Genomic DNA, 26410 nt, shown 5'->3' with positions numbered 1-26410 from the left:
CCTGTGCCTCATGCTACTGCCCGGAACACCATCCTGGGCCTGGAAAAACAAGTCCTGTGAAGACATGGTACCCCTGAGGGAATTGAGTCGGACAATGAGACCCATTTCAAGAATAGTCTTATAAGCACCTGGGCTAGAGAACATGGCATTGAGTGGGTGTACCATATTCCTTATCATGCACCAGCAGCCGGGAAAGTTGAACGGTGCAATGGCCTGCTTAAAACTACCTTGAAGGCACTGGGTGGGGGAACCTTCAAGAATTGAAATATTAATTTAAGCAAAGGCCACCTGGTTGGTGAACAGTCGAGGTTCCACCAACCGAGCAAGTCCTGCCCAATCTGAGCCCTTGCAAACGACAGACGGAGATAAGGTTCCAGTGGTACACATGAGAGGTATGCTGGAAAAAACTGTTTGGATTAATCCTGCCTCCAGCAAAGACAATCCCATCCGTGAGGTTGTCTTCGCTCAGGGACCAGATTGCACCTGGTGGGTGATGCAAAAGGATGGAGAGACCCGATGGATACCTCAAGGGGACCTTGTTTTAGGGTGAACTACCCATGACAATGTGGCTGTACCCATATTTTCATATATATATATATATTTAACAGTTAAAACTCAATGTAATATGTTCGTATGGGAAAAAAATTCGGGGTCGATAATGTTGGGGGTTAAGTTTCTTCCTTCTTTCTCTAAAGAATTTTTTCCCCACAAGTTACCAAAGAGACCAAGTGTTAGATATTTAAGAGTACTTAACCGAAACAAAGAGGTGGACAAAGGTGGAAGGGAGAAATAATGCAGGTAAAAGACAAAGCTTGAGGCAGCTGCGCTGCGGGCTCTTCTTTTTCCGGCGTTTGGGGAGAGAGACAATGGCTGTTGCTGGCTGGAAGAGTTTCACCGTGGCCAAAGAGATCCAGTCCTGGGAAATCTACTATCACCGGTTCAGCCTGAATCCTGAGTTTTCCCTGCCACCCGCGGGAGCTTGTCCAGGCACTGCCTCGCCTTCGGCTTCTTCGGCGCTGCTCCTCTTGCTACAGTGTGACCCTGCACCCCCTGCGCTGCCGGGACATCCTGCCCCTGCCTTCCGGGACACCCTGCCATCCCAGCTACCAGCCCGGGACTTTTCCACTGTTTCAGCTTGGTGCTCTGAGAATCCTGCAGGGACGCCGAAACCAAACTGCCCTGAGTTTTGTGAAACAAAGCCCTCAAGGTTCTTGGTACTGTTGTCGTTTGTTATTAATGCTGTAGTTGTTTGAGGTGGGGGGGGGGGGGGGTTGTGTTTGTTTGCTTTGTATTACATACTAGTAAAGAACTGCTATTCCTGTTTCCCAAATCTTTGCCAAAGAACCTCTGATTGTAATTTTACCTGTCTTCCCAAACCAAGACAGGAATGTATGTCTTATTCACAAAACAATAATGATGAAAAAAACATTGCTATTTGATTTATAAAGAAAGAAAAATGCAGTGTCATCTTACAGCAGCTCAGGTAATTACTTGAAGGTATATTGTTTAAAGGACCAAGACATGGAGATATAGGACACTGAATGCATGTAGTTCACAAGCAAGAGATGTTACTGCTCTGACTGTTTTCTGCAGGTGCCTTCCTAATTTCTTCATTCTTCATACTTTCATTCCATTTCTAGTTTTCTTCTTCCTTTTTTTTTTTCCCTTTTGAAGTCAACTTTTTTTTTAGAATGTCAGGTAGTTAATTTTAACTTGCAGACTTCTCCAACTTCTTCTGTATAGCTTTCACCACTGGACTACACTACATGTGGTTTTCTTGTGTCTTGGATGATGGGACAGAACCACTGTTTCAGAATATGACTTTGTAATACCACTTCACAGTCTTGGTACTAGACCCTAAACTTGATTTCATGAAGAAGGAAATCAGAGCCTTGTTTGTCTCTCGGGGCATGCATACAAATGAATCCAGGCTCTTAAATTAATAAATTACCCTTCGGCTATATCTGCAGTAAACTCAAGAATGCATAAATAATTAGATTAGGAAAAATCATAATGGGCCTGTTACTTTGTGACAGTTTTTGCATGGCCTCAAAGCAACTTTGACATAAAGTAGGTAATTTTGTAAGCAGCAGAACTTGGAAATACTTCGATAGAGAGCAATTAGGTTTTTCCTGGCATGTTTTCACAGATTTTCTGCTATAGCTTAGATTTATTTTGTACTGTGATTTCCTCAACAAACATAACCAACAACTCAGCCACATATGTTCCCTTTTAATAGAGAGGTGAGAAGTTTCTTTCAGTAAGGCTTGTGAAAGTAATTCAGTATGTAATTTGATGATTTAAAAGATGCATATTGCAGCTCAGTTTTATTAATGATTTCTTTGAAATTCTGGGGAGAAGGAAATAGTAATTTTGTGCGTATAGTGATTTTCACAAAGCAGTTAGATTCTTTTTTTCATGCTTTCAGAATGGTATGCCATCCTTGGGCAGAAACTGCTGGCACAAGATCTGCCTCTTTTCCTGCTAGCCCTTTTTGAAACATATGCTTAAGGTGAAATGCAGAGTTTCACCTCATTATGATAATATTCCAAGAAGAAAGCTCAGACATTGTTTGGCTCTTTGGGAGTTTGTTGTGGGTCTTTTTAGTTTTTTCCCCCCCTTTTTTAATTTTTTTTTTCTCATATTTGCTTTTTTAAAAGAATAGTAAGGATTGCTCCTGAGGATCTGCATCAGGTAGTTGAACCTTTATTGCAGTCCCTAGGGTGCTGGTGCTGTAGCCAACACAGTTTTGTTTAAGCACCTTTTTTTGTGCATTAGTTGTCTTATGTGGATCACTGGCATTTCATATATTGATTCGATTGAGGAGCTCCTGCCGGGAGAACACTGTGCCTCACCTTCTTACATGGACTTTGCTGTTGGAGGGATGGCAGCCTGCAGGAGAGTCTGGAAAACCAGACTCAGGCTCTCTTGCTGCTTAAGCTGTCCCACCTTCCTTGATCTAGTGCTGCAGTGCAATGACGCAACCCTTTGTCATGGGTTTTATGCTGGCCAAATGCCAGTGCACCCATAAAAAATTCACTCTCCTCTGCTATAGTTGAGCGGAGGAGGGCGAAAGAAAAGACCAAAGGGACTCATGAATTGAGGTAAGGATTGGGAAGAAACACTTTAAGGGCAAAACAGCCTTAAAACTTTAAAAGGTGTAAAGGACAAAAAAAATTAATGGAATTAAAAGAGAATAATGGGAACTAAAGTAAACCTTTAGAACACCTTTTCCCAACCCTTCTTTCCTTCTCACTTATAGCACAGAGAGACAAAACATGGGGGTTTTAGTCAGTTTATCGCTTCCAGATTTTTTTAAAAAAAATCTTTCTTCAGTTCACTTAGGGAGAGGAGTCTCTTTTGCTATGCCATGGGGTCCTTCCCACAGGAGACAGATCTCTGTGAACTTTTCCAACATGGTTCTAATTTTCATGAGTAGCAGGACCACCAGAACCTGCTGCAATGTGAGTCACTCCCATGGGCTAAGTAGTCTTCCCACTGCTGTCTTCTCATGGACCATTTTGTTCATGGTGTAGAGGCTTGTAAGAATGAACTGTTGTAGTATAAAAGCAAGGGTTCTCTTCCTCCATTTCTGGAAGCAAGAGTTCTCTCTCTCTCTGTTCAAGCCTCTCACCAGATCACAGCTTCTCAACATCCACCTTCTCCAGTGTCAGTGCCTTCCTCTCATGGTGACTTCTGCAGGTGAATTCTGCATCTCCCCATGGACTTTGTGAATTACAGGGAAACAGTTTGTTGTATTATAGTTCTCACCATGGCTTGCAGAAGAATTTCAGCTCCAACGCTCAGAGCACCTCCTCCTCCCCCTCCCTCCTTTTCACTGCCCTTAGTGTCGCCATGTTGTTCTCTTCACGTGTCTTCATTTTTTCCTTTTCTCTGATTCAGAAGAGAATTGGTGTCTTTAGGTTCGTTTGTTCTGAAGTTCCATCAATTGAAAAGTTTTTCTAGAGTTCTGCAGCACTGAAAAGTTGATCCTGTCCAGTCTCTGCACTGGGGAATTGTTTGCCATGCCTCTCGCTGCTGGTCACATGGTCTCTGTTGGCACTGTGCGAGCTGTACTGGCTGCTGACTTTACTCAGTGCCTCTCTTCATGCGGGGTGCCAAAAAGGAGAAAAGCTGTGCCAGTGCTTTTGCCCTTCTGTCCACAGCATGGCTGGTTAAAAGTGGCAAAGCAAATAAAATTCCTTGCGAGCCATGCCAAGATAGCAGCAGCTGCTTGGCACTGCCCTGGCTGTGTGGCCCCAGCTGCACTGATCTCAGCCACACGGCCACTTCCAGCTGTGTGGTCTCAGCCATCTGGTTGCTCCTACCAATGGGATGGTCCCCCCTGGTGGCATGATCCTGGCAGCCACAGTGGGAAGGGTCGCGGTTGCCCTTCTGGGAAGGAGCCTGACAGCCCCCTCTCTGCCTGGCAGAGGGCAAGAAGAAAGAGCAATTGCACACCTTTTTTTCCCAATTAAATATGTCATTGTGGAGGCGTTGCTAACTTCTCTAATTGGGCCAGCCGATATGTCAGTCATCAGTGCCTTTAGGGATTGGCTCTGCTGGACAGACTAGAAGTTTCGAGGAGCTTCTCTCCCAGAAGCATCCTCTGTGGCTTTTTCTCTGCCCCCACTGAAAGCCAGATTAACCTATCACATCCCTAAACAGGGAAGTGGGTGGATAAAATATTGTATCCTGCGTAAACGAGGAGATTTTTATTATTTTTTAAAATTACTTCTGGCTGCTTTTTCCTCTTCCCTTTTCCCCTCCACCCCCTTTCTGGGAGGGCAGTAGTCCTTGTCTTTTGCACACGATATGTTATTTTGAGATAAAAATACCCTGTTAGCTTGATTATGTATTATTCTGTCTCAGTGCTCCAGTACTTGACCTTATTAATGCAGAAATTTAATTAGAAAGAATTAGCACAGAAGTGAAAAAAAGCTAAAAACCACCAACACCCCAAACCCCAAACTGTTAATTGCTTCTGGTGAGTAGAGTAACAGGCAGATGAGGTTTCAACTCCAGGTGAGTGAACGTGTGAACAGGCTTGTGGTGACATGACAAAGTGGACTTTACTGACTGGGAATAAAATACTCTGCCTGTGGAGAAGTAGAACTGCTTGTTGTGCTTAAAATGGACAGGGAGGCAGCTTAGAAGAGACTGTAAGTTCAGCCCTGTTTACTCTGAGGTTTTACAGTATGAAAAGCTGGATATCCTCTGCAGTTACACAAGAGAGGCTTTAGAGAACCTGATGTGGTAAACAGAATATTGTTGGCAGGGCTCAAGTTTTGGTTTGGTTTTCTTACTGCATACAGACATTTGTGCTATAAAACCAAGAACTTGAAAGGCAGTGAGTAGGATGTGTTTGACCATGCAGCCTTATTTGTGCTTTCATAGGCTTCTGCCTTCCCCGTGTGCAGAGAAAAGTGTTAAGAGAAAGCCAGTACAAGTATTCAGTTTAGATCTGTGTAAAATATGGAGCCTAGTGCATGGATTAGGGTTGAGCAGGCTGCCTCATGGTTCCTGGCAAGGCAGCCTTTCTGAACACTTTCATTACAAGGGAAGTGGCAATCTTGTATGAAATTCCAGAGAAAAGTACATTAAGGAATTTTAAGAGAAGAGATCATGTATGTATGAAGCTTCATATGGGTGAATCAACCCCACTGGTCAATGCACTAAAACCAGCTCATGTTTCTACCACTCTCAATACCCAAGGAAACTGGAATGAAATATGAAGATGTTGTAGGTATCCTGCTCACAGAGAAAAAGCACTAAATGTGCGTTGCCATGGCCAGGAGTAAAATTGCAGCAATATTTTGATCTCTGACCCCATCGTCCCCTGAGCTGTGGTTAATGCCTAGGAGGTTCATCATCTCCCATCTTGCTTGGACACACACTCGCACCGTTTTGTTTTGTTTTGTTTTGTTTTGTTTTGTTTTGTTTTGTTTTGTTTTGTTTTGTTTTGTTTTGTTTTGTTTTGTTTTGTTTTGTCCTTCCCTTCCCTTCCCTTCCCTTCCCTTCCCTTCCCTTCCCTTCCCTTCCCTTCCCTTCCCTTCCCTTCCCTTCCCTTCCCTTCCCTTCCCTTCCCTTCCCTTCCCTTCCCTTCCCTTCCCTTCCCTTCCCTTCCCTTCCCTTCCCTTCCCTTCCCTTCCCTTCCCTTCCCTTCCCTTCCCTTCCCTTCCCTTCCCTTCCCTTCCCTTCCCTTCCCTTCCCTTCCCTTCCCTTCCCTTCCCTTCCCTTCCCTTCCCTTCCCTTCCCTTCCCTTCCCTTCCCTTCCCTTCCCTTCCCTTCCCTTGATCAGCAAAGAAGGAAACTAGTTGGAGTGTTGAAGTATTTGCTGACTTTGCATGCCTAGAGAAAAAAAGGAAGAGGACTAAAGAAAAGAGGACAGCATTTGGGTCTTAGCATGGAACTTAAGAGTCACTGAGTGGGCAGAGAGATTGGAAATGAGCACTAACAGAATGCCAGGATGAGTGGATTGGAGAGGCAAGAGTTGGGGTGAAAGGAGTTGAAATAGTGGGTGAGTTTTGTGGCAGGAAACTCTTGAAGAGCAACTGGGTGTGTAACAGTGAAGCAGCTAAGATGTTGTGATTTATTAGATGGGCCTAAAGAAATAGTTATGAGAGCAGTATGTGAAATTTCTAGGTGAGGCTGAGGGTTGACTCTGATAGCTAGTGAGGCTGGAGCTATTAAACATGAAAGGATGTTATGGATGGATGCAAGAGGATGTGGCTGAAGATAGGAAATAGTGTGTCTCTGGAAATTTGTCCTCAGGATTTAATTAATAGAAAAAATTCCCTGGCTGGTTCAGAAGACATTCAGTCTGAAATGATTTATTTATGCTAAGTAATTGGGTGTGGGTTTTAGTTTAAGAATTGATTACTGTTAAACTTTTTATTTTAAACTGTTGGGTTAAAAGAGTATATGCATACACTCTTCCAAGTCGCTGCTGGAAATTAGTGCAAATACTGTTATACTGATTAACTTACGGCCTGGAACTTGTGGGACAAGGGCAGAGCTGTTCCTTCTTGGTTGCCTTGCTATTTCTCATGTTGGCTCATGACAGAGAATTTCAAAACTGCTCCAGTGTTGCTAATGCTGGGTTTGACTGTCATAATTCACTTTAAGCAAGTGAAGGCTTTGCTTGGGTTACAGATAGTGACAGGAAAAGTTTGGATGCCAGCTTCAGCTAGCCCTGTAGCCTTGCTTTTGTGTGTAGAATGGCCTGATGGCTGAGAAAGCCAGGAGCAAGTGGCTGAGTGTGGTCAGACATGACAGGACACAGCTGAAGCCACAGAGACGTGGCAGAGAAGGAAAGCTGTTCTGCTGGTCATGGGAGTCCTCTGGATCGGAGGGGTGATGGTTCTCCGGGGCAGAGGGCTGCCACAGGGAAAGCCATGGAGTTACTGTAAAGTAAGGTAGAATAGTTGTTCTAAAAAACAGTAATAAACTAGGATATTTTACATGAGACATTTAGTAATTTTTATTCTGCATATAGCTGTCTATTTTTTAAACACAGCCTGCGAGACTGAGAACAGGACATTTCTTTTAGGGTTGATGGTGCTTGTGTCATGGCTACTCATGTGACACCACTCCTGCTGCAGCTAATTTGTGACTGTGCATTTTTGCTAATTCCTAAGTTGTGGGTTGGAAAGCTTGCAGAGACACTGTGCATGGACGTACAGAAATAATTATCCTATCCTTCCTCTTCATGGATATGCCAAACAGTTGGAAATTAATGTAGCATGTCTGCTTGTTGCTACTCTTCAACACATCAGTGCAAAATTCTGGGAAGCAGAAAGTGTATAGATTCTATATATGCTTTAGAAAGGAATAGAAATAGTTTTTGATCCAACCATAATTTGGTCATCTAGAATTGAAAGCTTGTTCTTATACTCTGAAGCATTGTTTAGTTATCCTTCAGATACCATTGCTGTCAAATGATCTTTTCCACAAGCAATTTTAAGACCCTAGTCTTCCTAAATGCTGGTTATTAAATGTGTGTATTCTTTTGTGCTTGTAGTAACTGTTGGCAGAATACTTCACTGAAGTGATAAAACCTTTCTTTGTCCATTCAAAGCACAGAGTTAAAGTTACCTGTGTCATCTGTGGTTTTTGTTTACAATTTTAAAAAGCAGATTGTATGATAATTTCTGTGAATGGTTCTTTTTATTAAAGTAACACTGATATTGTAAATATAGAATATTCAACACATGAAGTTGCAGTGTTCAGGTAAGAGTAAACTTGTCCACACATCAATTTGTTTGGTTGGTTTTTCTTTTAGGGGAAAGCTGTGGGAGGATAGGAGGCAAGGGAAGTCTGGATGTATTCAATGTTTATCCTACTCTGAGTTATCTTCCCTATAAGTAAATCAAAGTGTTCAGATTATTCAATTTGCTAAAGATGCAACTGCTGTAAACACCCTTATTTTTGTTCTATTTATAGCTATAATTTCTTCTTCTTTTATCTGTATGAATATTCCTTTCTTCTAAAGTAAGCATTTCTCTAGTCACTCTTGGATTTAGTTTTTAATGTAGATAATCATTGACCACCTGAGATGGACTTCAAGCAGAATTCCAGCTCATAAATATGTCAGATACAGAGTTTGTCAGCACGAGTTGTTTGGTGGTATGCTGCAGAGTCTGGACACTGTGCTTTTTGAGGGACTGAGTAGCATTTTCTCCTTGTGCCAGTAGAGAATTGAATATTACATTTGAATTCAGTCTGACTTAAAAGTCTTGCTGTGTCCGATGCTGAAGCTTAGGGTAAATGGAAGATTTAAAATCCACGAATGTACAGTTTCATTTAAGCCAGGATATCATGAGTTGGTACAGCAAACAACTGAAGGATGTAGGAGACAACAGAAGAAAGCAATAAGAAAAATATATATCCACATCAGACTGGCAGTTAAATGAATACATATCTCTGATTTAGAGCAGTCAGAATTCATACTGATGTGGGATGCAATTTGGAGAAAAATACTAAGGTGTTTAAATTTAAAAATGGCAATTAATTGCATGTTAATTTTGCACCTTTATTTTAAAGATTTTTTTCTTGCCTCTTGCCAGGTTGTATAGCATTTCAAACTGTTGTTGAAGATGTACACCTATTCCTGATTATGTTTTACTTTCTCTTAAAATACTGTTTTTCTTTTTTTTTCCCCCATTAAATTCATGTTAAGGTGTAACACCACCTGTATTTAACAAGGGGTGCACATACATGCATTTATGTGCATGTCTGTTCATGTGTGTTCCATTTACAGTTTCCATGGATGGAGCATACTCAATTAGGAATTCATGCCATTTGTTACTCTGAATCTTGTTCTCTTCTCTATGGTGATTCTGCTTTTGGAATATACAGGAAAAGATCCTTATGTTCAAGGAGAAGTAAGAATAAATCCGTACTACTAGTTCCAGTCATATACACTTGTAGTACTTCAAGATTTACATATAGTTATTTCTGTTGCTATTGTTTCGATTGTCTAATAAAAACTGAAGATATAAATTTAGATAGCTTCACTAATCTGCTAATCATCAGCTAACTTGAAAACCTTTTAACATTTTATTTGAAAATATGATAAAAGGAATATTCTGAATAGTCCAAGTTACTCTAGAAGATGAGGGACATAATGAATAATATCAATAGATAAAATACTAAGCTTTTGAATTTAAATGTCTTTTGGTATAAGAGATGACTGCCTCATGATTACACTCAAGTGCTATTTCAAGATTGAACCAAAATGTGCTGAGCATGTGTGACTGAGAAACTTATTTATATAATCATGTATCAGAGATTGATTTAAAAAACTAAAAAGTATCTCTCATAAAGATTTCAGTTGCATATAATGCTTGTATTTGAGTGCTGTCAGGGTTGTCCAGAAAGGCTCTGGAGTCTCCACCCCTGGAGGTACTCAAAAGCCATCTGGATATAGTCCTGGGCAGTCAGGTCTGGGTGGCCCTCCTTGAGCAGGGAGGTTGGACCTGGTGACCCCTAGAGCTCCCTTCCAATCTTTACAGGTCTGCGATTTTATAGGGATCAAGGCAATCCTCAAAGATGGCTAGAGGAGGCATTTGGGGATGCACCCGCCTGCACCAACCATGCTGAGAGGCCTCTTCGCTGCTCTTCCTTACACCAGCAGGAGAGGCAACTATGGTGGAGGTGGCGAGGCCGCTGCTTTGCTTTAGTGTCGTCCTCTGCCATAGCATGTTTGGTTTTCTCAGATCTGTTTCAAAATAGTTTCTGATCTCCTCTTGGGTAACGCATATCCAGCTAGTGGTATCATCAACACCTTCTTATGCAGACAAATGCCATTGCACAGAATCATAGATTATCATGAGTTGGAAGGAACCCACAGGGATCAGCAAAGTCCAACTCTTGGCCCTGCACAAAACAGCCCCAACAATGCCACTGCATGCCTGAGAGCATTGTCCAAACACTTCTTGAACTCTTGTGAGGTCTGGTGCTGTCACCACTCCCTGGGGGAGCCTATTTCAGTGCCCAACTACTATCTGAGTGAAGAATGTTTTCCCAATACCTAACCTAAATCTTCCTTGACTCACTTTCATGCTGTTCCTACTGGTCAGAGAAAAGAGATCAGTGCTTGTCCCACTACATCCCCTTTTTAATTCCTTTAATTGGGAATGAAAAATACTTTCCCCAAGCTGAGTCTCTCTTGCCTATGACAGGCATCTCAACCCAGAAGCTTTCTTATCCCATTTTCTCCCCTTCACTTATCAAGCATGTCTACATTTTAGTCCTAAATCTATGTGGCATCAAAGCTGGTAGTGCTAAACACGAGTTTTAGCAAGATTATATTAAATTCTGAATAGTGTGACTGGCTTTTAAGATTTTTATTTCTGCAGTCAGTATATAAGGAGACATGGTAATGAAAATGGAAGTAAATGAAGATGTAGCTGTAACTTGGTTACCAGTTAAATTTTCTAGATTGCATTGATCTCTGTTTTCTCCACTGTTTCTTTTAAGATGAATTAAAGGAATGTCTCTACAGCAACTTACAATAATGTTGAAAGGTTGGTTTTCTTGCAGCTTTCTAGAGCTGCTTGCACTGACACTGTAGAAAGAGTGGTAGTTCATTAGGGACACTAAAAATAAATATGAGGCTCATTTTTCTGTGCCGCTAAGTTGGTCCCACTTAAACTCCGAGCAAACACATAATATAAGTCTAGTGGGGGGAACTCTCCTTGGCACATACACTGGCATTAACCTATTGATAATGAAATTCAAAGCCTGTTTTCTTTACAAAAAGGTGGCCTGAGCTTTGTGTGAGCTGTCAGTGGAAATTAGGAGTTTAGTAAGAGATGTAGTGATGGAAGAAGACGTTTCTTTGTATTTCTTTGTCCTTGTGTGCTTTTGACAAATACTGCTAACTACTTAGCATTTGGTCCACTTTACTAACCAGCAGTTAAAATGGTGGGTTTGGGTAATAGTAAAAACAAAAATAATATATGAACTTATTTTTCCCATTAGTGTTATTTTTTCAGTGAGGCCCTAGAGTAATAGTGCGCTCTTACTCTTTAGAAATTCATCTCAGGAAAGCAATTAAGTGTATCTTCATTCTTGTGGATCAGAATCCTATTTTCTGCCACTTTAAATCTATGTACATTCATGTGGGTAAATAAATGGTTTTGAGTTTTTTTGGTCTTAATTTCATTTTTTAAACATTCCAGTCTATCCTCTTTGAAATTTCCTTAGTTGTCTTCATTTAAGGCATTTATTTCCTCTGCCAATGACAAATGACAGTTAATCCTGGGCAATGGTAAATGTCCCTGATGAGAACATGTCATTTGACACTGATATATGAAGCACATGGCTTGTATTATTTAACCACGGGTTGTAATTGCATGAGTGTGACATTTCTGGAGGTATGAACTGGAAGAGTTCAGCATTACAATGCTAAAGGAAGTACCCAAAGAAAATTAAATCTTCCTCTCGCATCACGCATGTTAGCTCTTGAGGAAGCTATAGAGTCTTGCAGGGTAATACACAGCAGTTAAAGTGTGAAGTTTCCTGCTAATCCATATTGGCAGTGCTGTTACAGGGATCATGAGCATGTGCAAGAGCTTTCCTTGAAAGTGCTGTTTCAGAGCAGAGTTCAGTATTTGAAGCACTGATGGAGCAGGGGGAGCAGCAAGTTCCTCTGGAGTCACTTCCTGCAAGCAGTGTGAAAATGGGCATCTGTATTGTAATGTGGACGCTGACCATCGGCCTTGGCCACCTGCTGACAAAAGAAAGAAAGTAAAGCTTCAGTCTTCTGAGTGTAGGAAACTTTCACACTTTTCAGTTCTGCCTGTGGCTTTTTTGAGGTCACTGTATCTTGTATGCTGGGTTAACATTGCATGTTGCACCTTCAGCCTCTATACTTCTTCAGTCATCAGTTGTACTGAGCTGAGGGTGCTGTTGCAACTGGCAAAGATCTGACAGATGGATTCTAAGAAGTATTTACACAAGGAGAGAAGTATCTGATTATTAAATTATATTTTGGAATAGAAGGCAGGGTTGATATTTAAACTCTTTAGCATAAAGTGCATTGTTTAGGCAGTGTTTCTTTCTATAGTCATTTCCGTGGCATTGTTTTCTATGTGCCCTTGTGTTGTGCATTAAGGTGTTAATACAGTTCAGTTTTAAAATTGTAATAGCCCCTTCATGTCTCTTAATTAAAGAAAGAAATTATTTCAAATTACTTCCAGTTATGCTTTGATTGCTTTCTGGTTGTTCCCATGTATATGGACCAGGCCACATTCATTTAAAGACTACTGATCTCAAATCTGAAAAGGCTGTACTGTCGTTTGTTAGTGTCTTTTAAAATTTAGGACTTTAGCTCAAGCTGCTTGCTTCATTGTTGCCATGGTTATATTTGAAATCTTCAACCAGGGGAGTGCCAGGAGACACTGCCTCTCAGATGCCATGACCTCAGTGGAGATCTATAATTGACAAAAATCTTTTTTGCTTGAGGCAGGACTGTCAGGATTCTTAGATTACTTTTCCAAGCACCAGTTTTGGACTCTCAGAATTCACTCCATCTTAATCCAGTTTTCTTTTTTTGAGATTATGTTACTTCTCTGAAGGATGTTTTTGACCATCTTCAGTTACTTCAGACTTGCTCCTATTTCTGTTTTACTTTTCCATTGATAGATATAAGTAGACAGTACTTTTCAGGGCACTTAAGTCCTCATATCTCACACAGCTGGAAATTGGTAAGGATTGCTTGAGGAAAGACAAAGGAAAATTAGTACTTTCTGAGTATCATGATAGGGCTGGTAGATTGCCAGTTGGAAAAATGTAAAGCGAGAGCTATAGGCCATGTTAGCGTAGAAAAGGGGGGTGGGATAAAGGTACCGAGGGGGATAAAAAGCCAGAGTTGGGGTTTGCCAATAAATTAATCAGCAAATATGCTGGTGTGATGGTTGTGGATGTAGAAGTGTATTGCGGTATTAAAGGAGATAGAATTTTGATCTCAGCAATTTAGAAATTGGTAATGTAAATGTAAATATGAATAATTGTTTCAACAGACTTTTAGTACTAGGCAAACTGCAGCAGACAAGAATTATGATGTTTGTTAAAATCGTTGAGATGAAAAAAAAGATGTGCTATTAAGTTTAGTTGTATGGAGAATAGGCCCTGGGGATGGAGTTTTGCAGTAGCTTAGACATGGAGGAGAAGGTATTTAACCATGATTAGCTGATTTTTACTTTAGTCAAATATAACTGGGCAAATTATAATTTTGACAGTCAGCTGTTACCACCATAATTTTTCTGAATTGGCAGCCACATGTTTTTACTGATGAACAAGACACACCAGCTTTCCAGATATGCGTATAGTCATACCATGACATAAATATTTTACTCAGCAGAAGAGAGAGAAGAGAGGGAAGATGAATATTGTGTAGTTTCAAATGTGTTTCAGTGACCCAGAGTGCATACTTGTGATAACATTTGTCTTTTTCTATACTTTTAATGCTAGGTGTACCCTGAATTGCAAATCACCAATGTTGTTGAAGCCAACCAGCCAGTTACAATACAGAACTGGTGCAAAAGGGGATGGAAGCAGTGTAATGGTCACCCGCATATTGTGGTTCCCTACAGATGTCTGGGTGAGTGACTCAGTTTTAGTCTGTTTATTCCTGCTTTATTTTTTTCAGTCTCTGAATGAAAAAGAGAATCTACATAAATGTCTTCTATACCTCAGTATTATTGTCTTTTCTGAAGAGAGTTTTGTCCAGTTGTTCAGTTCTTTGAAACTGCATTATCTAGAAAGAAAGTACTCCTGCTCTTCCCTAATTAAACCCTTCTTTCTTCACATTAATTTTTGAATATCTAGTACTTGGACTCGTAGCATGAAATGCTATGGAAATCTGTATTTGTTGAAACAAAGCAAAAGATACTGTATAAATTCTCCCATTTCATCCTGCAACTTTATTTTTGTAGCAGTTGCTTGCTGTTCTGTCCTGTGTCCTTGATGCTTTGAATCAATTAAAAGGGAGATTTGGGCCCTCATTTTTTTCTTAACCTTTACTTTAGTCTGCATTAGAAAATGGAATTGTTAATTTGCCATTTTCATTAACATTCTAGGCAAGACATTTTCTTGGTAGTATTCTATATTTAAATATGTTGCTTTACTACTGCCATTTGAATTGTGATAAATGCTGGAGTTGGAACTTGCTTTTCTAGTAAACCAGGACAGCTAAAAGGCATGGAAACCAACTCAGACCAGTTATTCCATGAAACAAAAAATGAAAGAATTTTTTTTAAAATATGCAATGTTTCTAGTATTTTTGTTCATTTGTGTAGAGTAAGTAAAACACGGGGCACAATCTACTCTTAGCAAAGTTGGGACTGAAAAGCAACTAACAGAAATGCCACCAGTGTGGTCAAAAGTGCTAAAACAGCAGGTATATAAAATCTGTGCTAAGTATCAGGGAATTTTTTTTTTGTTTGGTAAAGTTTCTAGATCAGATGCTTGTTTGTATAGATATAAAACAAGTGTTTCTAAACCTGCAGTATATCATTGTTGATGCTACTGAGGCTCTGCAGGACTAGTTTATTCTGGGCAAAAATCCTCAAGGAGAGCCCAAATTCAAGACTTTTGGTGAGCACAAAAACCTGCCTCTAGGAATCACAGATTCTGACTGTGGGAAGGAACCTGCTGGTTTTTGTGTTTTTCCAGACTTTTGCATGAGTTGAGTTGGTCGGTTCCAGGACAGGCTTTAATGCTAAAAGGGGTATGCTCTTTTAGCCATTTGTTGCTGTGCTTTCTTTAGTTTTTCATAGTCAGGATGGAAACATCAGCCTGTAGTGTTAATATATTTGTAAAGGCAAATAAGCAACTTGTTAGAGATGAGGCAGAGCTGCAGTCTCACCTGGAACTAGTGGAACTATAAAAACTAATTTTTATTATTTATTGTATTGTCACCACAAGCAAAGCTCTCAATTAAGAAAAGGGAACTTGTAGGCTCAGGACTCTCTATCCTTAAGTAGATTTGGTCAGTGCCCTGGAGGTCTTACAACCTAATTTAAGCTAAAAGACAATTTCATCACAAGAACAAATGAATATACATTGGATATGAATAAATTTATTCTGCAAATTATAAGGAAGTATCTGTAAGCATAAGGAGCTCCAACAGTCTTCTGGTAAAGGAGTAAAAAATCTAATCATGTGGAAGGAAGTTCATAAATTTATGGACAGGACTGTATGCAGTTCCCTGAAGGAGTGAGGAACTGGACTTGGACTTCTAAGGTGCCTTCTCTGAATTGCAGTTTTGAAAGAAAAATCATTGCAAGTTGAATGGTTGCTATCTAAGTAGCAAGGTTTGGACACAAAAATATTAAAAATGTTTAAGCACTTCATTCCCATTAGCCCTTAGCCCTTAATTTTTATTTGAAAATCCCCACATATGCAATTTTTTTTCCTGATTTTGTTGTAATTGAGGCTTATGTAGTTGTATATGACACACTGTGTTTGTTATCCTTTTTGTATGCTGATACTCATCTTTTGACCCTGACTAGAATAAACCTTAGATACTGTTATCCCCAAGGGTCTACTGGGGGTAGGTGGCCACATGATTACTTCCTCTGGAGGAAAAATGGTGACAGTCGCCATAATCTGTAATTTCTGCATCAACCAGCCCTCTGCTTGTGGTGTACTATATCTGTTTGGAATACTTTTTTTTTAAATCATGTTTTGTATAGAACTAAGGAGTCCAGAGGGCTTTTAATTTTATTTTTTTTTCTCTTCTCATAGTACTTCTTCAGTATTTAAAGATAATTTTTTAAAACGTTGCATCTTGCCTGTCAGCTCTGTGTGTGCCTCAGCTGTTCTTAGTGTGGTGGCTGTTAGGGGACATTGTCAGAAGTTGGACATTGCCAGTGCCTATTCCTCTGTAATTTTAGCGCAAATAGACCCTTGCCCTAGACCACTGTTTAATCCATCTGGTAAGAATTAAGATACAAACAGAAAGTTTGTCATTGGGCAGCTGATTGCAAAGTTGGAGTCCTAATTTTCCATTGCTCTGAGGATCACTTCAAGTATCTTGAGTCAGCTCAGTTATTTCTTCCATCTTGACATTATTTTTCACAGTTGAGAAACAGTGAGTGACAGAAATCTGGTTGCTTTCAGGCCAGAGCATCTTTACAGAATCTGTATCATAATCTTCAGCCAAGGCTTTCAAGCGTGTAGAGCCCATTTCACTACAGCCCTTGCCTGCTCCAGGAGTTTTTTCTCTTTGAGACTTGTGGAGGGGAGTAGTTACAGCTGTTATTTGTAGCAGTGTACCTCAGTAATACCCATCAGATTTACTAGATTATAGAGACTCATATTTTCTTAAGAGAATACAACTAAAGCATAAAAACAGTAATTCAAGCAAGGCAAAATGAAAGCCCCTTATTTCACTCAGTCATGTGTCTTTGCATTGATCACAGAAACGTTTCCTAAAAGTTATCTAATTGGATCTAAATCTTAAAGAGTTAAATTACATTGTTTGAGTGAGGACTGTGGTGCTTGACATAGAGCCACGAATGTGTTTGGGTACACAGCAAAGATGAGGAGCTGTGAGATGTGCTGGTGGAAGTGTGAAGATCTGGAGAACCCCCTTCTCCTGATCTCAGGTGTATGTGCCACCCTCACGCCTGCACCACTTGCTGTGTGGCACAGCTTGCAGGGTTACAGCAGACAGTGCCAAGAAACCAATGATTTCTTCTTTGCTTTACAGAAATTGGTTTTGGGAATATACCATGGCCACCAATCTGGCTGTGTAAGTGTTGGTGGGAGCTCTGCCAGTGGCCACAGCAGGAGGGTGAGATTTCTGCCAGTGTTGGGGTAGTGTGGGCAGTAAGCATTTCTAGTTTGCACTTTCTCCTCTCTTCACTGCTTGCCTGAGGAAAAGCAAGCATTTTTGTGAATTTGTGCAGTGTGGCCAGTGAAATGAAGTAATTCACTCCATGTTCCTTGCTGATTGTGGGAGAAAGCATCCTTGTCCTAGAGATGTGATTCTTTGAATACCTTGGATAAATGTGTGGCTATGTGTTTCTGAATAGCTGACATTTCATCTTCTGTTGGTGAAATACATCCTGAACCCTGGATAGAGAGGAGAAGTTCAGTTATGTGGATGTTTGTGGATCATTATATGGGCATGGCAGAGAGGATATGGCAAGGTGTGGCAAAGGGAGAATTACAGGAGATAAACTATGCTGTGTGAAGTGCATGTTTAGGAGTGGCTCTGCCTCATTATCCTATGAATTTGTGCTGCTAAGCACTGCATTCACAGTGTTGGAAAGATCCATATGTGTTGGAATCTCATTGTGTATATAACCTTTGTCAATCAGAATGTGATTACTTGCAGTCATTTGTTCATAAACAAGTAGATTAGGTTATATGAAAAGTATATTTTGCTGTTTGGTTATGTAGTGAAAAACTGGTTTCTGTTTCTGGTTTTAACAAAAACACCTTTGAAAATATTTATTAACTTGTCATGTTTTATTACTCTGGCAGTTTGTGAAGTTATCCACTCGTTAATGTATCTTGATTTGAAAGACAGGTGTCTGCCAAGGAAGACAGGAACCTCCCTTGGAATATGAACCCCTTCCCTCTAAATTATTATAACTTTGAAATTACAGGGCATTCAGGCAAAGGCACTGGAAAAGGAATAGCAGTTCTTTACTAATATATATATATATATATATGAATAAATAAAACAAGGCAAACAGCAGCAACAGCAAAGTACAGAAAATCAGTAACAGCCTTCTCTCGGCTGTTGAGCCCTTTCCCCTTTGGTGTAGTTATGGTCACAGCCAACAGGGGCGCTGTTGGCTCCTGGCCAGGCAGGGCAGATACGATGATTCCCCTGCATCTGCAGAGGGCGCTGTGGCGTGAGCTCAGCCATCCCTCCATGTGGTAATGGCGAATGGGCTGGCAGGAGAGATAGAGAAGGGCCTTCCTTTACAAACTCAGGTCAGGAAGCCAGTCCCAGTGCCCTTCCAGATGGTGAAATGGGCTGTAGCAGGAACCTTGGAGCAGTTGCTGGAATGGCAGAAGTGGGCACATGCAGATGACAACCAAAATGTAGCAGAAACTCCACAGCCCTGGCAAGAGCCCTGGGGTGTCCCCTTGGGCACCTGATGTTGAGGTAAAGTGTTGCAACGAAGTTTAAGGCAGCAGGAGAAGACAGTGAGGCTGGACAGCAGCAGTTGGGTTTCTGCAGGCAGTGCCACAAGCAGCCAGGGGAGGAGCCCTCTGGGAAGATGTGAAAAATGCAGTTGACTTTTCATTAAAAATTTAAAAGTTTAATAATAAAAAAATAAGACAATAAGAGACATAAAAAGCAAAAGGTTACAGATGTCTGGATGCCTGGCATTCTGCCAAAAGGCACCCCTTGCTATCAAAGCCTCTTCCCTTAAACGCAATATCCTATTGCATATTCAAAAATCCCATTCATGATTCAAACATTCTTTTCTCCTTTGGGTGTTTCTGCTCAATTTCATCTTCTCTCCCCACCATTCCATCCTGTAAATCAATTTTCCTATGGCTTCATGGAGTCTCAAACTCCCCGATAACAGGCAATAAATTTTCCTTTGGGGTTTTGGTGTCTGTTGCTGTTTTTTCTATCTAGATAAGATAATATGAAGAATTTCTTGATTGTCTTTCCCATTCCTTGAGCTAGTTACTAAAAGCATCTTACATCACATCGTTTCTATTTTAATATTATGCTATAGCCTAAAAACTGTATTTATCACAGTACTAAAAGAGACTATATTAATATAGCATAACTTTCCAACATAACATGTGTAGTATTCATTTTAATATTTGTGAAAAGCCAATCATATAATTTGTATTTATGCAAAGGGAAGGGGGTTCAGGCTCCCAGTTTTTTCCCCTGAGGCACCTGAGTAGATAGTCTGATAAAACAATGCTCACTTTTAAAATTTAAAAGTTTTTTTAAACCTTAACAAAATACAACAAAAGACTGAATAAGGAGAAAGAGCAGCAGTAGAAGTCTCAGTGACCAGCAGCCACATGCTTGTCTGCAAAATGGCTGCACCACCTTTTATACTCCTGGTGTAACATCAGCCAATCTTGGCCCCTCCCAAAGCCTGTCAGTCAACTTTTCTTTGCCGTCCATTGGTGGCAATCACTTTCTTGCAATTTGATTGGAGGTCAGGTGTTGCCATGCTGCACCTCCTAGTAACAAGCTAGCCCTCCCCCCAAATGCTACCAAGGCTATCCCGTGACAACAATATGAGGGGGAGGGGAAAGAGAACTATGGGGGGACATATCACAATAACATAACTACACATCTACAAAACTTCTTCTAACATACACATAATATTTTTTCCTTAATTGTGAGAGCAAACCAGCTCATTACTCATCTATAACAATGGTGAGAGTCCTTTCCAGTGAGATTGGGTGTTATTAAGGTCCCAGGCTCAATGGTCACTCTTACAAGCACCCACGGTAAGGAAGAAGCAGTAAAGGGCTAGACTTGTCGGTGGCAGTTAATTCTCTCTATGGTAGCAGCAACTCGACTGTTCCCTTCTGATTTCGAGAGCAAGAGAGAATGAGGAGCTTGAGTCCAGTACCTGACACCCCAGCCAAAATCTTGTGGTATCTCTACCCTTGCAAAGATAAAACCCCTGCCAGGGAAGAGAGTGGCTAGCTGCACCCTTCCCCCCTCCTTCCCAGCCACATCTTTTGTCTCTTAAGTACCGGTCTTTATAGTCTCTCAGGCAATAACAAAAATTCCCTGAGAGAAAGAAAAAAAAGAAAGAAAACTTCAAATCTCCAACCTGATGTCAGAAGAAAAGGCACACTCAAGTCTTGATATGCATGCCTAGCCAATTATATCAAAGAAAACACCAAGGTTATGCCTGGAATGAATCATTTAAATAGAGAAATAAGTAATTGAGAGTTCTTCTAGTAGTAGTTCTAAAATTCTTTGCCATTTTAATGGTGGAATTTTTTCACACAGGAATGTGAAGTGCCTGTATATTTGTATACATGGCAAAAGTTGCTGGTTTTACCTCCTCTAAACTCACATTGCACCTATTTCTATTGCAGTGGCAGAGCTTCTCTTCTGGGTAATTGGAAACGCTTTCCACTGGCTTTTCCATGCAGTGCCTAATTAACAGAATTACATTAAATAACTGTCACGGAATTTTCCTGTCCCTGTTAGTTTAGCTATTTGCCTCCAGCTTGCCTCAGTCTTCAGTCAGCCATGTGAGTGATGTAAACAAGCCTCACACCACTCTGTTCCTAAATTTAAAAAAATTCTCTTATTTTCAGCCTACACAACTACATGTCTAGTTTTTCTGACACTAGCTGACAGGAAGCAGGGGAGTTAGTGATCATTCATATTAAACAATAACGAATTAGTAAGTTTATTATAATTCTAAGAAGGTTTATTGCCTCATGGTTTACAACTGTGTCTTTTCAAGTATTTTCTTCTCAAAGCAGGACTGTGTAAACCATTTGAAGTGGCCTTTGTCATCTTTCAGGGGACAAAATCCCATCAGCTGGACAAAGAGGTAGGGAGTGGGCAGAGAAATCCTGAATGAGATCACCCACCAGCAGCACAAAAACTTCCTCAGGCAGTCACAACTCTGTTTCTAGAGGCTTCCACCTCTTCACTCGAGCCAAACATCAGTTCTGCTGTTGGCTTAGCCAACACTTCAGAAACACTGAAGTGCAGAGATAAAACAAAATTAACATTCTACTGATGACCAGAATGTACTTTTATATATGACTAATGTAAAACACCAAATTTTTGTATAGTAAGACCAGAAGAAGAAAGAATTCTGAACTTGTATATTCCTATGAATTCTTGGGATGTACATATGTTTTACTTGTTTGATGGTTGCAGTAAGATTTTAGTAAGAACAGGTCACAACATAAAAACTTTCTGAAATCTTGAACATCGCAGCTCTGCAGATCTACTCCTAAAGCAGAAAAATAATTTCTTATAGGTAAGGATTGAAAAGGATATGCTTATTTATCTACAATGGACTAAGGAAATCAAAACAAGTAGTGTAGAGAGTTCAGCAACAGCTCACAGGAAGTGGTCACCAGTATGAATCTTCTATATAGCTATCTCTAAAGACAGCATTACACATTGTAGTAAACTTTTCTATGTTTAGGAGCTTAAGAAGGAAAATCAGTTTTCCTGCTTGAATGACTAAAGCTAGTTGGAGTAAGTTTTCTGTCACTTGTAACTCTACCCAGGCTGAGGCATCAGGGATTAAAAGCAGGTGCTCTTGCTTTTTCTGCAATGCTTTACATAAAAAGAGTTAACCTCAAAAAGTAGTGCTAAAATACTATTAGTAAAGTTAAAAAGAGCTTAAAAATTGGATAAAAGGGAAGCTAAGGTGCCTCTCTGATCATAGTTTGACTCTTCTGTGCAGAGGGTTCCAGGGAGGCTATGATTGTGGGCCTGCTCTGTCTGCCTGCTCTGCTCTACTGTGGATGTTTGAATGAGCTATTCTGTGTTTCTTTCCGGGTCCAGCTTCTCCCATGCCCAAGTTACTGTTCACCACTCAGATCCTGCCTGAAAACAAAACTAATGTTCCCCTCAGAAGTCTCTCTAATCTTACCCAAACACCTCAAATATCATAAGTTTCATTTCAAAAACGTCATAAGGGAGAGAGGGGTGTTATCCTTAATTTGTAGTTGGAATCTGGAGAAAGCTGGAAAGAAGCTTCAAAGCCTTTTGTTGATAGTTGAGCTCCAAACTGGAAAATGCTTGAAACAGTCTCAATGTGTACGTGAGTGTATGTACCCAAGGAGTCTTTATGAAGCATGCAGCTTTGGTTTTGATAGATGGGTACATTCACACACACAGAACCTGTGAGTGATGCATGAACCTGCTGCATAAGTTTCATGTCTTGTTCATTGTCTACATCTAGTTTTTGGAACAGACAGACTAGGATTTTTTAATCGGAATATCTTTGTAGTGCCACAGAGTTGGCTGATCTTTTTCTTCGGTGCTTTCCTTCAGCCTAAAGAACTTAATTTTGCAGTGGGAGAATTCTACTAATTAGTGTGTTGTTTGTTTTAGCATCTTAGGAAGGAAGGATGGGGAGAGGAACAGAAAGGAAGCATCCATCTTACCATGTGGTTATGAAATTGATCTGCATATGTAGCATCTTTCAAAAAATTTCTCACCTAACTGAAAGTAGCTGTAAATTCTCATGGTAAATACATTCTGGTCTTGGAGTAGAACTGAATGCTGCCAGCGGATTTGATGCAGTTAACTGCAGAGGGAGAGTCAGTGATGGTACTCACTGGGTATTTCTAAAAGGTACTCAGGAATATTCTGGAAATACAGTTCAGTAAGCCTGTGTGGGAGAGGGGATACTTTTTTGAAGTGCTGAACATCCAGAAATATTGGACTTGTCCGTGAATATGATGCTGAGCAAGAGGTTGAATTTTTTTTAAGAGTAGCTAGGCAAATGGATAGTGCACCTCCTTTTATTTTTCAGAAGATACTTAACAACGTCCATTACCAGAAGTTATTAAAGTATTTTATCTACCATGGAATAGAAGAGAAAACTCTTATGTGGCTAAAATAAGAAATGGCAGGAATTAAAGGTCCACCCTTAAACTAGAGAAAGATCACCAACAGAATCTCAAGGGATCAGTTCCTGTGCCAGTGATGTTCAAAACATGTATGATTTGTAAAAAAGGATAAATTGTGAGGTGACCCATTTGATGAAGACATTAAGTTATTCAGGTAGAGTTAATAAAAGCAAATTATGAGGAATTTCAGAAGAGTCTTTGATACTGAGTGCCTGGATGTAAAATGGAAGCAAAAATTAATATAGTAAAGGCAGTGTTCATTGGAGAACCCCAAAATGCAGTAATCTTATCATAGTGTATATGGTGAGACTGTGAGGAGCTTCAAACTTCTCAGGATTGGGATCTTGGAGATTGATGTTAACAAACACTGTGAAAATGTATGTTCATTAGTGCCAAAATGCAATAGTCTTTGGGATTATTAGGAAAGGGATGGGGAACAAGGCATAGAACGTAACTGCACCACTGTGCCAGCTATGGATTTGTATTTGTGAAAATTGTGTGCATTTCTGGTTTTCCTCAGAAGTGCAGAGTGGAAACTGAAGAGTTAAGATGAAGGGGAGTGCTCAAAGTATGACATGGCTTCCCATAAAAGAAATGACACAGTAGATTAGATCTTTCCAGTATAGAAAGGAAAATGACTGGAACATCAGACAGTACTTTGCAAAGTCATGAGTAACTTGGAGGGGATGGATGAGGAATGGTCATTCACCCTGTATTTCATGAGAAGACCTCAGATTATTAAATAAAACTCACAGACTTTAGGTTTCAGGCAAACAGAAGTAATTGAATAGTTATAAATGTGTATGTGAGCTCCTCATCCATCTGCCACAGTATCTTTGGGATACTGAGAACCTACAAAATTTCAAAACTCGACATCTCTACAAGGTAACTCATAAGCTGTTAGGGACCTTAGTCTTATGTCTGTAGAACTGGTGAAACACAATCTTGGGGAAGTACTGCTGCATGCTCTTCTGCATACACCTTATGCCCTTTTGTGATGCAGTGTTGACCTACTTTTGACCATTTGAACTAAAATGTTTTGTGGACTGAGATAGACATTGTCATGCTTATGTGGCTTCCTCTGCCATGTCAACGAGTGCTTGCCATCAGACTAGTTACCCCTTTCCCTTCTAATCTGTTTCTCTCATGCCTTTCTGTATCTCTGACGGTGCTGCCGCTGTCTGGCTCTTCTTACAGAGCCACTTGCTCCAGATTTTCCAGCCTTGCTCTGTTATTTGGCTCACCAGATGCTACTGTCTTGGCCATCACCATTCCACTCAAGTCTCCCAAGCAATGATGTTTCTTTCACCTGTCCTTTCTTTCTGAGAAATCCTCTTCTTGCCTTGACATCTGCCTTTTCTTAGCACGTTCTCTTGTTCCTGTCAGCATCTGCTATCCAAGCCAGTTTTGTTTGTGTCCACTTCCCAGCTCTTCCTCAGCTCTGCCATGCATCTAATGTCATCTTATTTCCCACCTCACTTGGTGCTACCTGAGCAAGCAGATAAGGACTCTGTGATCCTTCCTGGAAGTGATGAGATCAGTCTGTTCCAGCATGATGACAAAGGAGCCCTGTTCTAGTTTCAGCAGGGACAGAATTAGCTAGCAAAGCAATGTGTTTAGGATTTAGGGTGAGAATAATGTTAACACTCTGATGGTTTAGTTGAGCAGTATTTGCAATCAGTCAAGGAGTTTCCTGCTTCTCACCCCACCAGTGAGGAGCTGGGCAGAAACAGCAAAGACAGCTGATCCCAGTGACCAAAGGGATATTCCATGCCATATCATGGCATACTCAACGTGTAAACCAGGGGAAAAGCTGGCCATGGACTCTGATCAGGAGCTGTCTGGGCACTGGTCAGTGGGTGGTCAGTACAAGCTTCTTTTGTAGTACAATACACTACTATTATACTACAATAATACTACTAGTATTTTTTTATTCGTAGTAGTAATAGTAATAGTAGTAGTATTTCTCCTCACTTCCATCTCTATCCTGTTAGTGTCTTTATCTCTTACTTCCCCCCCTCCCCCAGTTCTCTCTCGTTCCATGGGGAGGGGAACGGTGTTAGGAATGAGTGAGCAAGCAGCCATGTTGGAGTTTAGCTGCCTGCCAACAACAAGAATTTAGGATGAAGGAAAAATATCCTTCTGTCACAGCAAAAAAATGCTCTGGGTTCTGAGTGTAAAGGTGTTTGTGTGCTTGTCAGCACTTCATCAAATGTCAAGAAAGCTATAATGACCTCAAATTAGTTTCTATTTTATTTTTCAACAAACTACAGTAAAATTTATCTTATCAAAGTGTTCAAAGTAGACTGTTATAGACAGAGTGTTGTTTGTGATGTTGCTTTATTTGTGTTTGAGGAAGATTCTGATGCTGTTTGTCAGATGACCTGACTGCTGAGAGATACTCTACTTAAAGCTTAGCTAAGATGATGTTGTGTTGTATAACAAACATGATTATTCATTTCCCCTTGGTGGCTTCTGATGAATGTCTTAAATGGTCTTTAATTTTCCCTTTCCAGTGAAAAAAGTGATTCCATGTTTCCTTATATTTGCATTTAATTATTTTTTAAAACAAACCCCTAACAAAAACTTCAACTTAAGATATTTTTTCTTCTCCATGATTTATATCCCATTTGTGGCTTATAACGTTGGTTGAAGATTTCCGTAGTCTTTATTTCAAGTCCATTATCTTGTAGGCAGGATGAAAGAGCACTATTGGTCTCTTTTATAAGTGCTGGCATTGTGATTCTTCTTGAACATTAAGTCCAACTTTAAAACGGAACAAATCAGGGAAACTGGGAATAATAATTCTTTGAGCTCTGAAATCCAAAGGAGAAAAAAACCCCAAAAACAAAACAGTGATGGGGACTGTGGAAAGGAGGATCTTGGTTAAGAGTCATGGTGTTGAAACTGCATTTCCAGGACTTTGGAAATACAGTGGAACAGTGGATTGGGCCTGTGATATGTCATTCCTTGTCTGAGCCTGCCACTGTCCTCTGTCCCACATACACATCGGAGCAAGGCAGTGTTCTCACTGAACTTTTGGTTTGTGTCGGAGCAAATGGGTAAATTCCTTGGGAACATTGGTCACAGTTCATTGTTTTTATCATTGTGTATGTCTGTTAGTGCTTCTAGAGTCCCCTTGGGTCTGAGAATAGCCAAGTCACTCCTCACTTCGTGAAACAGAATTTCACAACACTTCCAGGGCATCCGCAGCTGCTGGACAAACAGTTATTGTGAACTTGAGTTGTGTATGTCTGTGTTGCGTTTTTTATGGTTTTCAACAGTATTTGATATTAATATTGCCTATTTAATTTAGAGGTGACATTAAGCT

General features: G+C 40.3%; 1 protein-coding gene across 8 annotated transcripts in view; it reads left to right on the top strand.

Annotated features, from left to right (window-relative positions):
- The window catches only part of APP (amyloid beta precursor protein), a 228305-nt gene that overhangs the window by 70141 nt on the left and 131754 nt on the right, over window positions 1–26410 (top strand). For all 8 annotated transcript variants that reach the window (XM_066208645.1, XM_066208622.1, XM_066208658.1 and 5 more), the window contains exon 3: window positions 13981–14110. In XM_066208645.1, the coding sequence (XP_066064742.1) occupies window positions 13981–14110 (130 nt within the window). The remainder of the gene's footprint in view (window positions 1–13980; window positions 14111–26410) is intronic.

This window comes from Chamaea fasciata, unplaced genomic scaffold (assembly GCF_029207755.1).
Source record: "Chamaea fasciata isolate MVZ Bird 193981 ecotype frontalis unplaced genomic scaffold, bChaFas1.0.hap1 SCAF_2, whole genome shotgun sequence".
Taxonomy (NCBI): Eukaryota; Metazoa; Chordata; class Aves; order Passeriformes; family Sylviidae; genus Chamaea; species Chamaea fasciata.
This window is presented reverse-complemented; position numbering and strand designations above follow the sequence as displayed.